Genomic DNA, 16,341 nt, shown 5'->3' on the forward strand with positions numbered 1-16,341 from the left:
CTTTTCTTTCCCTTCAGCTTGGCTTTGATCTGGACCGAGAGGTTTACCCTTTAGTGGTCCACGCCGTGGTGGATGAAGGAGACGGTAATGGGCGTTCTCTGTCTTCTTTTGCTCTACGCGCTGCCCTTTTGTGGTGCACAGGCCGGGCAGTCGCTGTGGCCTCGGGAACAACACGCCCCCGCCGTGGGGATCAGGCAGCCAGTTTCCATGCCCCTTGCACTCCTTAGGCTGATGAGAACAGCCCTGGGTGAGGGGACGGGCCCCTTCTCCTGACGGCCCAGAGCGTCTGGTCTTCCGGGTTGGGGGGAGTCGGGGAAGATAGATGGGTGGCAAGGTGTGCTGTTTGGCTTTCTCCTTCACCCGCGTCCCTTTATTTTTTTTCAGAGTATTTTGGCCATTGCCATGTACTGCTGGGCACTTTTGAAAAGGTGAGTAGCTTCACAGGGCCTCACTCGGTTCTGTTTAGCTGTCTTTCGTGCGGGGACGCGTGCGGCCTGTTGGCCGGCTCCCTGAGCGCGGCAGGGCAGGCCCAGCTCCCCACGGAGCGGGAGGAGCACCACACTGGGGGCCGCCCTCGGGCCTCGGTCCAGCTCTGCCGCCCGCGTGCTGCGCGACCTGCAGCTCTCGAGGCCGCAGTCTCCTCTTCCCGAGACGGAAGGGTCAGACTAGATGCTCATGAGGCCCCGCGGCGTGAGGAGTGTGCCATCACACGCGGGTGTCATGGAGAGGAGTGCCCGAGAACGCCCGGTTCCTGCCCCTGCTTCCTGGTCCTAACGGTCGTGTTTCATTCCAGCACACCGATGGGTCATTCTGTGTCAAGCCCCTCAAACAGAAACAAGTGGTAGGTATCTGAGGGCCGGGGATCGTCGGCCCCCTCCCCCCCAGACTTCTTTCTTTTCATCTCTCTCTTTTTCTTTTTTGCTGAGCATGCTTCTTTCTCTTCCACTGCCCCCCTTTTTTTTAATCCAAGAAAAGTTAAAATAAAAAAAAATAAAAAAAAAAAGGAGTGCTTTTGTGTGTTAGAAACTCCTTGGGTGGCCTGAAAAGAATCCTGACTTTGGTGTCTTTCTTGTTCCAGAATTGTTGGCGTGGAGGCAGCCATTATCTGAGCAAAGGTCTTGAGAAAGGAAAGAACGGGATTTGTCTCTTGACATTAGGTTTAGGGAGAACTCTTTTCATTGAAAATGCCAGGGCGAGAAACATTCCGAGCTAAAGGATAAAATGTCGGGGTCCAACTCAGAGCCAGTTAGGGCCCTTGGCTTAATTTATCCCACCAAGTGTTTTTCTAAAATTCCAAGTTTCCTGGCCATCTGCCGTCTTCCAGGATGACCGGCAAGTCACGCATATGTCTGCTCAAAGGCCTGACCCCTGCTGTGTGCCAGCACTTTTTTTTCCACTCTTGAAACGGTGAGCGGAGAGTCCTGGAGAGTGGTGCCAGTGGCACTGGCCAGCCTCCCCTGCAGATGGGTGACAGGTGTCTGAAATTCTGAGTTATTCATTAATGAGGCCAATAGTAGTCAGTAACACCTTAGTCTAAATCTGTTGATAATATCCTTTCCATTAGAATCAGTAGGTCGAAACAAGTTTTAAGAGGCACAGGAGGAAACAGATCCTGGGCCCAGAGTACTGCCTGCCACGGCCAGGCTTTGGTGAGTTGTCTCATGGGGAGGCCTCATTTCCCAGAACGCCTAGATAGGATGGAAAGGCTAGGGTAGCTCAAGGTAAATGGTCTATTTTCCTATTGCTAGCTTGGCATTAGCAACTGACTCTGTCACACCGGAGAGTGAGGTATAAAATCAGTGACAGGCTAGGTCTGAGGGGAGGGGATCAGTGGGACAGAGGTGAAGCCGAGGGAGGAGTGGGCTCATGTAAAGAAACAAGAAAAGGGCCTGCTTTGGCTCTGACGTGGCTAGGCTAGTGGGAGTGGGCATTGAACTTGGGGTTTTAAGGAACAGGGCCAAGAGGGGTCCTTGGCTCTGTGGGTGACGGTGGCTCGTGCAGGTGGAGGGGCTCCATTGGCCTCCCCTTCAAGGTCTTACTGTCTCTCTCTGCTTCAGATGTTTTCCTTTCCCCTCTTTCCCTTGCCCACTTCTTTCTTTCTTTCTTTCTTTCTTTCTTTCTTTCTTTCTTTCTTTCTTTCTTTCTCTTTTCCATTCCTTTGGTTTTGTAATGTCTACACTTAACTTTGGTTACATAGCTGATGCTTCTATTTTGATGCACGTTCTTCCATTTGCTTAGTCTATCCCTTCTTAACTGCCTGGAATAGTGAGCTGCAGTACACAGATTAGTGTTGTATTTGTGAACTTTCATGTTCCCTGTTGGGTATAATGGTGGGTGAATCAAACATCGGATTTCCTTTTCTCTGTCAAAGAGAAAACATAAGTAAATAAAAGCATCCATGGGGTGCCTGAGTGGCTCAGTGAGTCGAGCATCCGACTTCGGCTCAGGTCATGATCTCACAGTTCGTGAGTTCCAGCCCCACGTCGGGCTCTGTGCTGACAGCTCAGAGCCTGGAGCCCGCTTCAGATTCTGTTTCTCCCTCTGTCTGCCCCTCCACTGCTTGCACTCTGTCTCTCGCATTGTCTCCAAAGTAAATAAACATTAAAAAAAATATATTTTTTAATTAAAAAAAGAAAAAGCATCCTTACTTGTCTAGGCCTTTGCTTTTTTTCATTGTGCATCAGTAGTCCTTGGTTACCAGAAAAGGTTGAGGGGCAAGTTCCTACTTATCTCTGTTGAGTCAGCCTGCCCTTGAACTTCTCTGTTTGCTCTTCAGGTAGATGGGGTCAGCTACCTCCTTCAGGAGATCTATGGAATTGAAAACAAGTACAACACCCAGGATTCTAAGGCAAGTTCCATCCGAAATTCTGAATGTACTTTTTTCCCTGGGGACGGAGTAAGAAATGCTCTGATGAAGCTGGGATCTCGGGGTTTAGCATGACCAACTCTGGAATCAGTTTGGTCCTAGGAGGGTGTTCTCTTGTTCCTTATTTCAGATGCTTATGCTTACATCACTTCCAAAATGAAAAACACAGGCAGGCTGGGATCAGTTGTTCTACAGAGTTCTGGTCACTCAGTTACCTGGCCCCTGCCCTTCCTGGTGTGGTCTCCTAGGGCCCCGCCAGATCTGTCGGAGAGGACAGATCTGAGCCCCATAGGACGAGCTTGAGATAAATAGTTCCCAGAAGAAGTGATACTGACCAGTATGTGAACACACTTGCTGAACGGTAAAGTCAAGGCAAAGCAGGGGCGCCTGGGTGGCTCAGCCCATTGAGCATCCGGCTCTTAATTTGGGCTCGGTTCATGATCTCACAGTTCATGGGGTCGAGCCCCAGCACAGAGCGTCAGGCTCTGTGCTGACAGGGCCTGCTTGGGATTCTCTGTCTCTCTGCCTTTCTTTCCCTCAAAAATAAATAAACTCTTTTTTTTTTTTTTTTTAAGTCCAAAGCAAATGTAAGGTTTTGTTCTTACCACTTGTCTCAGCTCTTCAGGCAAAGCTGCTTGTGAAGAAAATGGAGGACGCGAAGGGCTTTGTGTCACCGGCTGAATTTCTGTCTCCTGGGACAGGTGGCTGAGGATGAAGTGAGCGATAACAGCGCTGAGTGCGTGGTATGTCTCTCGGATGTCCGCGACACCTTGATTCTGCCCTGTCGCCACCTCTGCCTGTGTAACACGTGTGCTGACACCCTGCGCTACCAGGCCAACAACTGCCCCATCTGCCGACTGCGTAAGCCCCAGAACCGCAGGCCGGGACCCGACAGCAGGGTCTGCGAACTGACCGACACTGGGGTGGGGGTGGGGGGACTGTGGTTTCTGCCCGGCCTTTCGTGTAGCCTGACTCCTGCCTCAGGATGGCCCGATGGCCTGTTTCCTTCTTCCAGCCTTCCGGGCACTGCTTCAGATCCGGGCCATGAGGAAAAAACTGGGCCCCTTGTCCCCAACCGGCTTTAACCCCATCATCTCGTCTCAGACATCTGACTCGGAAGAGCATTCAGTAAGTTGGGCTGGGCACCGTGACCGTTTGTGAGGCAGGCGTTCTGCTCTCCTTGCTGGGTTTTTTTTCACCTCTCACCCTTCTTTACCTGACTTTGCGACAAGTAATTAAACCCTGGCACGCTGCAGCATTTGGTAAGCCGGCTGAGGTCACATTGTGTTAAAACCGACCGGTATTACCACGGAAAATTGGATACTGATCATTAAATCCCCCTTTTCCTCCCTGGGAACTGGGCGTCCAGTTAATATTTACGACGCCTAGAGCTGTCTGCGTGCAGCCTCCTCCCAGTGGGGTCCAGCTCTGGAACTCCCCCCAAGCAGGAACAAGGGGATGATTGTTTTGGATTTGAATACGGTTTACTGTCTTTATCCGAGTCCTCGAAGAAGGTAACTGTTTTCTTTATCCCGTTTCATGGCTTTAGCAACTGCGACCCGAGTGGATGAAATATTTCACCTCGGTTTCACAGCGTAAGTGATGGCGTTAGAATGCAGCCTCGAAGCTGTGCTGTCGTAGCAGAGACCGGCTTCAGATTCACACACCAATAGAAGAGAGCCATTATTCAGTACATGGTATTAGGATAATTAGTTAGCTATTTAGGGAGGAGAAATCAGCCTAGCACTTTACTGCTTACCAGATTAACAACTAAAATTCCAGATAGAGTAACTATATTAAAGCAAACGAAACCAAACCAAATATTAAAGACTGAGAATAAATTATAGGTGATTCTTTAATGACTTGGCATGGGAGAGGACTCTCTAAGCTTAAAAGCAGAGGAACACTACAGAAAGAAAAAAAAGAAGGGTAGATTTTACCGTATAAAAAATGCAAAAGTTCACATGTGCAAAAAATTAAAATAGGTAAACAACAAATCATTTAGAGAAAAAAATGTCTTCAGCATTTATATCAGAGGAAAGACAATGTCTTTGCCATGGCTCATATGATAAAACAGTAGATAAATGGACAAAGGATTTTTTTTTAATTTTTTTTAACATCTACTTATTATTAAGAGACAGAGAGAGACAGAGCATGAGCATGGGAGGGGCAGAGAGACGAGGAGACACAGAATCCGAACCAGGCTCCAGGCTCTGAGCTGTCAGCACAGAGACCAACGCGGGGCTTGAACTCATATACCGTAAGATCATGACCTGAGCCAAAGTCGGATGCTTAACCGACTGAGCCACCCAGGCGCCCCAGAATATTTTTTTTTAATTCTCAGAAGAGGATGCTTAGCTGGTTAACATCTTTTTTTTTTTTTTTTTTTTTTAAGTCAACCACATTAGAGATCCACCATATACCAATCAATTAGAATGAGGTTCCAGGGCGCCTGGGTGGCTCAATCCATTGAGCATCCAACTTAGGCTCACGTCATGATGTCATTGGTTTGGGAGTTCAAGTCCCACATTGGACTTGGCTGCTGTCAGCACAGAGCCCACTTCAGATCCTCTGTCCCTCTCTTTCTCTGCCCTTCTGTCATTCTCTCTCAAAAAAAAAAAAATTAAAAAAAAATAAAACGAGGTACCATTTTTCACCTTCCAGATTCGAAAGCTTTTTTTGTTTGTTTGTTTAAGTTTTATATATTTAGTTTGAGACAAAGAGAGGGAACATGAGCAGGGAAGGGGCAGAGAGAGGGAGAGAGAGAATCCCAAGCAGACTCTACGCTGTCTGCACACAGGGCTCAAACCCACCAATCATGAGATCATGACCTGAGCTGAAACCAAGAGTCAGACACTTAACCGACTGAGCCACCCAGGCGCCCCCAGATTCGAAAGCTTCTTAAAGATACTCCATGCTGTCAGAGAAGCAGTTGAAATAGGTTTTCTGTGCTGCTTATGGGAATGTGACTAGAAGGCTCTTTGAAGAAACAAAACCGTACAGCTGTATACATCAAGCGCCTTAAAAACATCTGTATCTGGTCATCGAAGATCTAAGAATTTAATACCAAGAAAAACAATGTGGAAAAAAAAAAAGATTCGTGGTAGCATCTCTCTCCTTGCTAGATGGGATGTTGCCCGCTTCACGAATTGCTTAATGAAGCCAATTAAATCTCCAAAAACAATAAAATATCTGTACACAAGGATGTTCCTCAAAATGTTGCTTACAGTAGGAAATGGTGGATGCAGCTAAATCCTGGGCAGAGGAGAACAGGTAGGAAACATGGAATCTGTGACAAGGGGACGTGTGTGAAGGAAAATACTTAACGTTTGCTAAAATAAAGCAGGATATAAAATTGTGATTTACAGATAGGGGCGCCTGGGGGGCTCCGTCAGTTAAGTGTCTGACTCTTGATTGCTGCTTAGGTCATGATCTCGCGGTAATGAACACGTATTCCCTGTAACGAACATGCATTCCCATTACAATCAGAAAAATAAACATTGCTGAGAAGATGTTCGCCTGTAAGCGGAATGTAGGAATATGCAGGTTCCCTGACATTGTGTCTTTCTTTGGCCTCCTTTGCAGAAGCTTTTCTTGCCAGACCAGCTGTAAAAGAAAACATTTTTTTTTTCAGTGTAGAGTGAGAAACATGATCATGTCATAAAACAAAGAGTACTTAATTAATTTTTCAACCTGTCTCTGATTCCCCTAGTCCTCAGAGAACATTCCACCAGGTTATGAAGTTGTGTCTCTTCTGGAGGCCCTCAATGGGCCCCTCACCCCATCCCCAGCGGCCCCTGCCCTTCACGTGCTTGGAGACGGCCACCTCTCGGGAATGCTCCCCTCGTACGGCAGTGATGGCCACCTGCCCCCTGTCAGGACGCTCTCCCCACTCGACCGCCTGTCTGACTGTAGCAGCCAAGGAATTGAGCTCAAAAAGAGTCTCTCCAAGTGAGTGGTTGGTGCTCGACAGTGTTGCCCCTCAAGGCCCTGATGATAGGTTCTCACTCCTTCTCTCACCTCCTCAGTGCTGGCTCACGTCCTGGGTCCCCAGGGCAGCGTAGACCTTCTGGGCTGTTCCCGGAGCTTTTTTGTCCCACGTAAGACCTGGGGTGAACACTCTGGCAGAAGGTTCCCCCATTCCGTAGGTGAGGAAGATACTTACGGTGCCTGTGGGTACCAGACAGGCGAATCTCATGTGTTTTGGGGGGAAAAGGACATCCCTAGGGTCATTGACGCCTGTGGGGAGCGTCGCTCAGTCTAAAGACTGAAGGAACCTTGTAATCTGTAACTGTACCTCATAAGCATTTAAATCCAACTAGGCACAAGTCATGATAAGCTTTCTGTGGCAGAGTTAAGGAGCGTATTTTATAGATGAAAATGTTGAGACCCTAAAAATGTCAGTGATTTTTCCCAGGTACAGACACAAGTTACTAAAGGCGTTAAAGGTAAAGCCCAGATTTTCTGACACCCTGAAAAGCACTCAGGCTACCCCTAGGGCTCTTTCCCACCTCCGTCCTCCTTCTTAAGACCTGGGCTCCTTCCGTCCCCTCTCGGGCCTCTTCTTCCCTTGGAGTCCGGCTCGTGAGAGTACAAGCCAGTCCCCCTCTTCGTGTGGACTCTGGCGCCAGATGCTTTCCCCTCCGGACTGTCGCAGGTCTGTTTCCCAGAACTCTTCTGTGTTGCGTGAAGAGGAAGACGAGCGTTCTTGCAGCGAGTCAGAGACGCCGCTCTCTCAGAGACCCTCAGCTCAGCATCTCGAAGAGGTAATTTCATTCCCCTCCGTTTCTCGGACGTTGGACCACAGGTTCTTCCGTCCCACAGGCCTCTCCAGGTCCGTCTGCCTTCGTTTGTTCCTCAGGCACCTTGGAACACCCTTTGAGACAGCAGCAAAGATTTCATTACGTCCATCTTTTCAACAATATGTTGAGCCTGTGTTCTCTACCAGGCACTGCTGCGTATGCTGAGGACAGTAGCAGTAAGGAAACTACAAAAGTCCTTGCCCTGGTGGCGCTGATATTCTTGCTGTCGGGGCTAGGATGGACGCAAAGACGGGAGAAAAGGGGTGTGTCAGACCGTGCTGTGGATTGGCTCGTCAGACAAGGGAGTTCAAGGCCAGAGGTGGGGGGTTGCTGTCTGTAAAAAGTAGTCTGTGAACCAAGACGGAAGGAGGTGAGGGAGTGAACGATGCAGATGTCTGAGGAGAGCGGGTTGCGGGCGTGGGAACAGGCAGCAGGAAGGCCCAGCAGAGGTGCGTTGGGAGGCCGGCGGAAGAGGGCGGGGCTTGCCACCCGTGCCCCCCACAGGCTTCATTGAACAGGTTCATTACCCCCGCTCTCTGTACGGCGGTGAGCTAGGGAGAGTGAACAGGCAAACCTGAAGTGGTTCCTGACCTTGGGAGCTCAGTGTCTGGTTGGGGACAGGACGCGCACACAAGTATCAGTGCTGTGCCTAGCACTGTTTGCTGAATGGATGAATAGATGAATCTTTTTTAATGTTTTATTTATTGGGGGGGGTCAGATAGAGGGGCAGAGGATCCAGAACAGGCTCCGCGCTGCCAGCAGCGAACCCGACACGGGGCTCAGGCTCCTGAACGGAGAGATTGTGACGTGAGCTGAAGTCGGACGCTCAACCAACTGAGCCACGCAGGTGCCCCGTTGAGCGGATTTTAACAATAGAGAAGAAGGGACAGTAAAGTGCTGTGGCAGGGACAAGAGCAGTTATAAACCAGGGGAGCAGAGTGGAGGAGTAGCATTTGAGCTGACTCTCAGCGTGTTTTAGACTCCTAGAGAAAGGCGACAGAAGCATCTGAGATGGCCAGGGCAGGGCACGCAGAGGTGTAGGGCAGAGGCCGGGGCTGTGAGCAGGCCCGCTGTCTGGGAGAGCTTTGCTGTAGGAAGGCCTGCCTGACAGAGGCACACAGTGGCCGCCCAGAGACCAGCAGGGCCGTCTGGATGATTCCACTGGCCCAGGCGGGAGGGAATCCTTGAGCTACAATAAACACAGAGCTCCTTGGGCACCCACTGGCTCAGTCAGTAGAGCACGTGACTCCTGATCTCAGGGTCGTGAGCTCAAGCCCCACGTTGGGTGTGGAGACTACTTAAAACCAAACAAAACTCCTGGAGAAAAGGTTATAGGGGCAGAATCCCCATCTGCCTGGGATGGGGTGAGGGTACTGGCCCAGGTGACCGATAGCCGGGGTGTCAGGAGTGGGTGGGGAGGCAAAGGTAGTGTTTGTGTTAGGTCGATTGAGCTGGAACTAACCCGATATCCAAGCGGAGGTGCCTGGCAGGCAGTGAGGCCTCTGCTGGTTTTGTGTTCTCCTTCAGAAGGAAAGCGGTTTATAATCCTGGGGAAACCTGGGGTGTTCCCGTGTCACAGCTGCTGGGTGACCTGTGTCACCTGAGCTGCAGTCTTTGTATGGCCCTAGCAGATGCTGTGCCTCAGGCAGGATGTGCTGACTGAAGTTTGCACCTCCCCTGGGAGACAGCCATTCCAGGCCAGGGCGGCAGAGAAGTGAGGACAAGAGAAACCGCCCCTCCTCTGCACGTAGCCCCCTGATGGAGGGGCCCTCAGCGCCCCCGATGCCCCCCTCACCCTCCGTAGCCAGCCCCCTGCCCTTACACCCTTCCGTTTGCACTTAACTGTTTCCCTCCAGGAATGTGGCATAACTCCAGAAAGTGAGAATCTTACCATGTCATCGTCGGGAGCTATTGACCAGTCGTCTTGCACAGGGACGCCTCTCTCTTCCACAATCTCCTCCCCAGAAGGTACATGAGGGAGGGGGACTGCACGCTCGGCCCCTCGGCCCGGCGCTCAGCACCCCTGACAGTTCCTGCAGGATGGACTTGGGCCAGCAGGTTGATACCTAAGTTGCGTGACTAACGAGGCCAGAGTCAGAGGCAAGGGGGTCCTGCTGACAGCCGGGCAGGGGGGCAGGAGTCCTCGTCTGTTTCCCGGCCTGCTGTCAGCGGTTCCTGTAACATTAAGTCAGAGACGAGCAAACCCTGGCTCCCGGGGTAGAGTCCTGAGCTCTAAAATGCAAAGGGGCAGAACCTCGGAAAACCTTGAACCCGAAGCTTTTTAGGTAAGGGTGCGGTGTGGCCGCTGTGGTCCTCGCTGCGTGAGCACAGGGAGGTGGGTCCGCTCCTCAGTCCGCTCGCCGAAGCCTGACCTCCCGTCTCCTTCCTTCCGCCCCGGCCTCCCCAGACCCTGCCAGCAGCAGTCTGGCCCAGTCCGTCATGTCCATGGTGTCCTCCCAGAGCCGCCACTCCCAGATCAGCACCGACACGGTCTCCTCCATGTCCGGCTCTTACATCGCCCCCGGCACTGAAGAAGAGGGAGAGGCGCTCCCTTCGCCCCGGGCCGCCAGCAGGGCCCCCTCAGAAGAAGGAGAGGTGAGGGAGGAGCCCGGGGTTGGGGACGGTCCTTGCTGCCGTGACTCGGCACACGCGGCCAGGGCAGCTCGCCCCACGGTCTGCCGGGGGGACAGCTGCCGAGTGCCCGCCGGGCTCGGAAGGAGGGCCTGGCAGACGAGGTGGGGTCGTTGAATCAAACACCCCTCACCTCTGACCCTTCTCTTTGGTGCCACTTCCGTGCCGAGGGCTCGGGTCGCAGACCCTGCGAGCTGGGTCAGTCTGTGCCTTGATCTCTGTCGCTCTGTGGCAGGTGATGCCGGCAGCATCTCCGGACAGCAACTTCGTCGGCCTCGCCGCCGAGGAGCAGGACGCAGAGGTAACGCCGATGGTGGGGCTGTTGGCGCTGGCGGAGGTGGGGGGCGCGGTAGGATGGGCGCTGTTCTGGAAGAGGCCTCCTAAGGTGGCAGGCTTGGCTCAGTTAGGGGTGGGGTGTGGTGTGCAGGGGAGAGTGGCCACGCACTCCGGTCAGTGGACTGTCCCACCGCACCGTGCGCCAGTCCCAGCGTAGCAGGTGTGGAGTGGGTCCTAGAGGGAACTCTTCTGGGTCGGACCCTCCACCTGAGCGTGTGTATCCTTCGTTCGCTCAGTATTTACACAGAATGACTGTCTCAGGCACCTCCTGGCACGGGATGACACAAAGACCCCAGTGACCTGGTGTTGGCCTCCCCCCCCGACCCTGACTGTATAGACAGACTCATGCAGAGGCGCCCGGCTGGCTCAGTCACAAGAGCTTGCAACTCTTGATCTCAGGGTCGTAAGTTCGAGCCCCACGTTGTGTGTAGAGTCGCTAAATGTCCTGTTCGTCTAGAAGCCCCATGGCAGGTGGTGCGGACAGGATTACAATTCAGTATGAGAATGCCCTGATGGAGGTGTTCGGGAAGTGCATGACAGGCCCAGGTCACAGTGAGGGCACTAGCACTCTTTCTTGAGCCAGATGCTCTCGCGGGAGTAGAGCCCGTTGGGGTTTGGGATCCCAAAGGAATTTCTGAAAGTTCCATGATCTTACTATTTACCTTTTCATTTGACAACTTTTATTTCCACCTTCAAGAGACAGTATGAGCTAAACTGTTACCAAGGCTATTCTTGACATTCCCCGGGCACATCTGTGACGGGCCTCAGATGCGGTCCCTGCGGGCAGACCACGCCTCACCAAGGAAAATCTGTCTCTGCTCAGCCTCCCGGGCCCCTCAGACACGACGGGAGATGTATGCCATTGACGTAGGCCCTGGAGTGAGATACCGTTAGGCCAATTACTTCTGTCTTCAGCTGACCAACAGATTCATTTCACTGCTTTTACAGACTCATAGCGCCTTCCTTCTGTCCTAGGGAAATGATGTTATGGAGGAAGAGGATGGACCCCCCCCACAAGAAGATGGTAAAAGACCTGGTCTTTCGCTCCCTCTTATTAGATTTCCCCTCTTGGGATTCTTCAAAGGGTACAGACAGGGACACCGGGATGACTCGGTGGCACCAGTGTGCCTGGTGGGGAAAGGCGGCCTTCTTGATGGAGTATCGAGGCAAGCAGGGAGTCTGAGGGCCGCAGCGATCTTCCTGGCTTTTTGGAGGCCTCAGGGCCGAGGACATCAGGACGGAGCTGCTTCACAAAGCGCACGGGGAGCTCTAAATTCTCGTGGACTAAGTTCTGAAGCTTCTTGGGCGACCCTCATCACCTTCCTTCCTTCCCGCTTCCGCTTTGCAGCTGAGCCCTCCCCCCGCCCCCCCAGAGCTGCTCTGGCAGCCCCCATGATTAGGAACAGCAGCAGAACAGTTTCCTCCACGTGGGAGAAAGGACCGTCGGGCAGTCGGTCTGGTTTTGCTTTGGTGAAGAAGGTGGCTGACGTTTCACTAGTGGAGGGACCTTCGGAGCCAGTGGGCGCAGAGCAGGGGTGAGAAGGCGACGGACGCCAGCTGCTCCATGTAGACGGGCGTTTGTAGGCTGTCATCGCAATTTTCTTTACTGTAACTCACGCCCCCGTTATAGCTTCAGATGGAAGAGTTTTGTTTCTAGCAAGGCTGGGAGAGAAGGAATGATCTTCAGATCAGGGAAGTGAGAAGAGTCGGGGGGTGGGGGGCCCTGGGAATGGACTACCACGTGCTCCAGGGGCCAGCGTCTCTTTCCTCCCTCAGAAGGGCACCTCCAGAGCAGACCCGGGCCGCAGCCCGGACGCAGATGTCATCCTACCTGCTTCTGCTTTAGCGCTGGCCATTGCTTGGGGAGTTCAGGGGTGTGCATGCTGGCCTGACCACTCTCCCCTGACCAGGAAGCCCTGAAGGAGGAGGGGACGGCCGCCAAGGCTGTGCCCCTGCCACGCTTGCACGCCAGCCAAGACAGGGCCCGGCGCGTCGTCCGCTCGGTGGACGCCTTCGGCGCTCAAGGTCCCCGAGTTGCCCTTTGTGATTGCTTCCCGCCCATAGAATACTCGCTTCTGAAAACTGCAGGGTGGCGGGCGGTTTCTGCCTGACATCCCACGGCCCGCACGGTGGTTTTACGTTTTTCCCTCTCCCTTTCACCAAGAGAAAAACGGCGGCACAGGGGGAGCTAGAAAAAATAACTTCTGAAACTTTCCCCTTCCCCTCACGTGTCTGTAGGTTTCTGGTCAGACCCTTAAGGCAGCCTCAAAATAACACGTTTCATAGGAAAACAAAACATAATTTTGTGAATGTGGTGATTCTGACTTTATATGCAAAATTATGGAAACTGAGACTTTTAGTGTTTGTTGTACGTATTTATCATCTTACAGAGCCTTGTGGTCATAAACACGCACGTGCGTGCACACCACACACACACACACACACACACACACACACACACACCCCAGACCCAGGCAGGAGCAGGGGTAGCTTCGGCAGATGCTGTCCCTAGCTTTCCCCGCCGCGGTCCACACCAGTGCGGTTCTGCATGAGCCGGTGCCCCGCGGCCTCCAGCAGGCTGAGCACCTGCTGGGAAGCAGCCAGTTAGGGAGACAGGGCAGGACGGGGCAGGCACACAGGCGGCCTCACACAATTTGATTCCTTTATTGTCCACTCTTTACCCACTTAATTACTGTCTTTTTTTTAAACATATGATTTGATTTTTTTTGTCTCCATCCTTAAGATTTTTTTTTTTTTTTTTTTAAGGACAGCAAAGCAGAGAAAAAATACCGCCAGCCCCTCTCTAACTGCGTTAACTCCCTTACAGGCCAGAGGACACGCGCATTTCTAGGTATGGAGTGTGACAATAACAATGACTTTGGCATCGCAAGCGTGAAAGCACTGGACAATAAGCTGTGCCCTGAGGTCTGCTTACCCGGTGAGTGGCAGTCTGCTGAACATGAACTTGGTGGGAGATGCTCCCCTGCTCGCACCCCTGCTCTCACCCTGGGACACCTGTCTCCTGCCCCGGCCTTCCTGCAAGAAGGCACGGGCTGTGCTAGGCTGCTGGAAGCCAGATGCTGAAAGGAAGTGAGGAGGCCTCGGGAGAGTCCTTGAACTTGTGCAGAGAGCACCCCCTGCCCTGAGCAAGAATATGAGGACAGGACGACAGGAGTAAAAAACCCCCCTTCTTCCGAATTGGCCTGACCAAGCAGCCTTCCACCCCCATCCTGCAGGCCCCGTGGCAGGTAGCCTGGTCTTGTTTTCATCAACAGGAAGTTTGAGGCAGACCCTGCCTCTCTAAGAAGGTCTTGGAAAGATAGCCTGAGCCTTTGGAAAGGGGATCCATAGCTCTTCAGAGGAACAGGGAGGAATTTGAAAGCCGACATTTTTTAGACTAGCAAATGGCTCTGTGATCCAGTGAGCTTTGGGTTACATTTGCATTGTACTTAATAGACTTGGATCCCAGAGGAGAAGTCAGGGGTCGAGGGTGACTATGCTCCCCGGAGCCCTGACTTTAAGTTGAGTCAGGACTATCGATAGGCCCCCTTTTTCCCTCTCATGATACTAAGCCGAACCCGGGATAACTTCCTATACGGGAACCGCGTTAATCCCGCTAAGCACCCACCCCCTTCTATTCCATGTGCTCGTTCAAGGGCTCCACGAACCCCTCTGAAGGCACATCACGGCCGGGTAGACTAGGTCAAAACCGCCCTCCTGGTTTCACAGCAGAGATGGTCATCCACGTTGTGGTGTCTGTAAATCTCTTCAACATCCCCTGAAATGGAGACTTATTTGAACTTCAGAACAGCCACGTCACATCATGGGTCCAGTGCTTTACTCGCTCAGCGAAGCAGCTAGAGGCGTCGGAACAGCACAGCCTCCTGTGGTGGCCGCTCTCCGTCAGCCTGGGAGAGACACGGGGACTCGCATGCCCTGCCCCACACAGGCTCGTGGCGGGGAAGCCGTAATCCCCAGAAGGCGCTTTCTGCGGCCTTTCAAAGGCCTCTCCGGTTGTTTTCTATTTAGTTTGTCCTGAAGGTCCTGCCCAGGACTCTTCACGTTCAGCGAGGACAAAGGATGCCGTGTCAGGCCTGGACCGGAGCTGTGGGGCCCAGGCACACTTCACTTCCCGCCTTCCCGCTCCGTGTCTTGCTTCCGTCTGTCCATTTGTTTCTCACGTCTTTTTGCCAAACGTAAATCTGTCTGTCTGGTTTGTTTCTTTTGAAGCTCATTTATGTCACGTAGACCTCGTATGGAAGTTCATGTTCACTCTGCGCCAGCACTGTCCCCGCGCCCCCCTCCCCCCCCGCCAGCCATGCTGTGCCCGACACCAAGCTTGCTGGGCGTGTGCACATGCCAGAGGCTTCTGCCTAGGTCTCCGGTCCTAACTGGCGAGGGCCTGCACTCAATAGGAGATTTCCTGAGAAAAAAATATTTGTCAAAATAGATGAGTCCCTGTTCCACAAAAAACGGGGATGCTTCTGTGGCAAGCATTATGAGGAGGAGTCGTTTTGAACTGGCATCCTGGGGCACGAGTCGGGAATGATGACATCTCTGTCCTCTCTGCCCTGTGTCTGTGGCAGCTCACTAGCAGCCATCCTTCTGCTAGGCTCCTGTCTCCCTCGAGGGGCTCCCCCTCACCCCCGTTTTCTGGCAGAGGGGGCTGCCAGGCACGGTTTTAGCCAACCATGCTGGTGGAAACTGACTTTGTTCCTTCCGCTCCCTCCGCCTCCTGACTCTCTCTGGCCAACCTGCTTGTTGATATTTATTCCACTTGCGGGACTGCGGGAAGCCGAAAGGACCCCCGGGGTTCCTTATGGTGCTCTCAAGAGCCAGCGCGCTGGGATTAAGCTAGGTTCACAGTCCAAGCCAGACGTGCAGCCAAATGCCCGTGACGCCTGTCGGGAGAGCGACTCAGGTAGAGGCACGTGAGGTGGCCCCTTGTGCCCTCTCACCACAGGTCTCAAGGGCTCTTACAGGAGAGGGAAGGCGCATCTGCTTTCTCGGCCAGATGTTCCTCTGGTTCTACCGTTAGCATCACACTGGTAGCAGCCTGCTGGGGAACTCTCTGGAAGCATCTGTTGGATTAATAACGGGAGTATCCGCTTTGGTAGGTCCAGTGGAATAAATAGGCCTCTTCGCGCTCAGCTGTTAAGTCCAAACCATCCTCTGGGATACCCACAGGCTGGCTCAGCTCCGTGTCCTGCGGCCACCAGGACAGCTTCTCAGGCACTTGGTCTCTGCTCGAGTCGGTTTCCCTCTCCGGGTGGCGCCACTCCCGTCGCGGAGGGCTGATGAGAAGTGGAGCCAAGGGGAGCATCCCGCGCTCTCCCCGCCCCACATGCCACGCTCCCCATGCTCATGTGTGCTCTGCCGGGAGACCCGGCCCGTGACGAAGACCACGCAGGTCCCCGTCCTCACCACTCCTCTCCCACTTGTGGGAGTGTCGCTGAGAGGGCACCCGTGGCCTTCCAGCCCTTCTTCCCCTAAGAAGCTTCTGGGCCTTCTTGGGCTCCAAGACCAAGGGGGTGGCGTGTTCTGAGAGTGTTCTAAAAGGTCTCAAGGGGAGGGAGCCTAAGTTGACTGGTGCAGGTGGTGAGCAGGTTGGGACCGTGAAGCCATGCTGAGTGGATGTGGCTCCAAGGAATTGGATGAAATACCACGCAGGTGGCAACGTAGTGGCCAGAGGACCAGTGACAAGTC

At 53.0% G+C, this 16,341-nt stretch overlaps 1 protein-coding gene across 5 annotated transcripts in view; it reads left to right on the plus strand.

Moving 5' to 3' along the window:
- The window catches only part of RNF157 (ring finger protein 157), an 81,991-nt gene that overhangs the window by 60,271 nt on the left and 5,379 nt on the right, over positions 1-16,341 (plus strand). For 3 of the 5 annotated variants that reach the window (XM_053893343.1, XM_053893344.1, XM_019466129.2), the window contains exons 6-18: positions 18-84; positions 385-428; positions 794-841; positions 2,777-2,848; positions 3,568-3,727; positions 3,882-3,994; positions 6,579-6,817; positions 7,524-7,632; positions 9,525-9,636; positions 10,076-10,263; positions 10,535-10,600; positions 11,611-11,659; positions 13,463-13,573. In XM_053893343.1, coding sequence (XP_053749318.1) covers positions 18-84; positions 385-428; positions 794-841; positions 2,777-2,848; positions 3,568-3,727; positions 3,882-3,994; positions 6,579-6,817; positions 7,524-7,632; positions 9,525-9,636; positions 10,076-10,263; positions 10,535-10,600; positions 11,611-11,659; positions 13,463-13,573 — 1,378 coding nt within the window. The remainder of the gene's footprint in view (positions 1-17; positions 85-384; positions 429-793; positions 842-2,776; positions 2,849-3,567; positions 3,728-3,881; positions 3,995-6,578; positions 6,818-7,523; positions 7,633-9,524; positions 9,637-10,075; positions 10,264-10,534; positions 10,601-11,610; positions 11,660-13,462; positions 13,574-16,341) is intronic. The other 2 variants (XM_053893345.1, XM_053893346.1) reach the window with 1 other exon arrangement.

Source organism: Panthera pardus, unplaced genomic scaffold (assembly GCF_024362965.1).
Source record: "Panthera pardus isolate Hobbes unplaced genomic scaffold, ASM2436296v1 HiC_scaffold_3, whole genome shotgun sequence".
Classification (NCBI taxonomy): domain Eukaryota; kingdom Metazoa; phylum Chordata; class Mammalia; order Carnivora; family Felidae; genus Panthera; species Panthera pardus.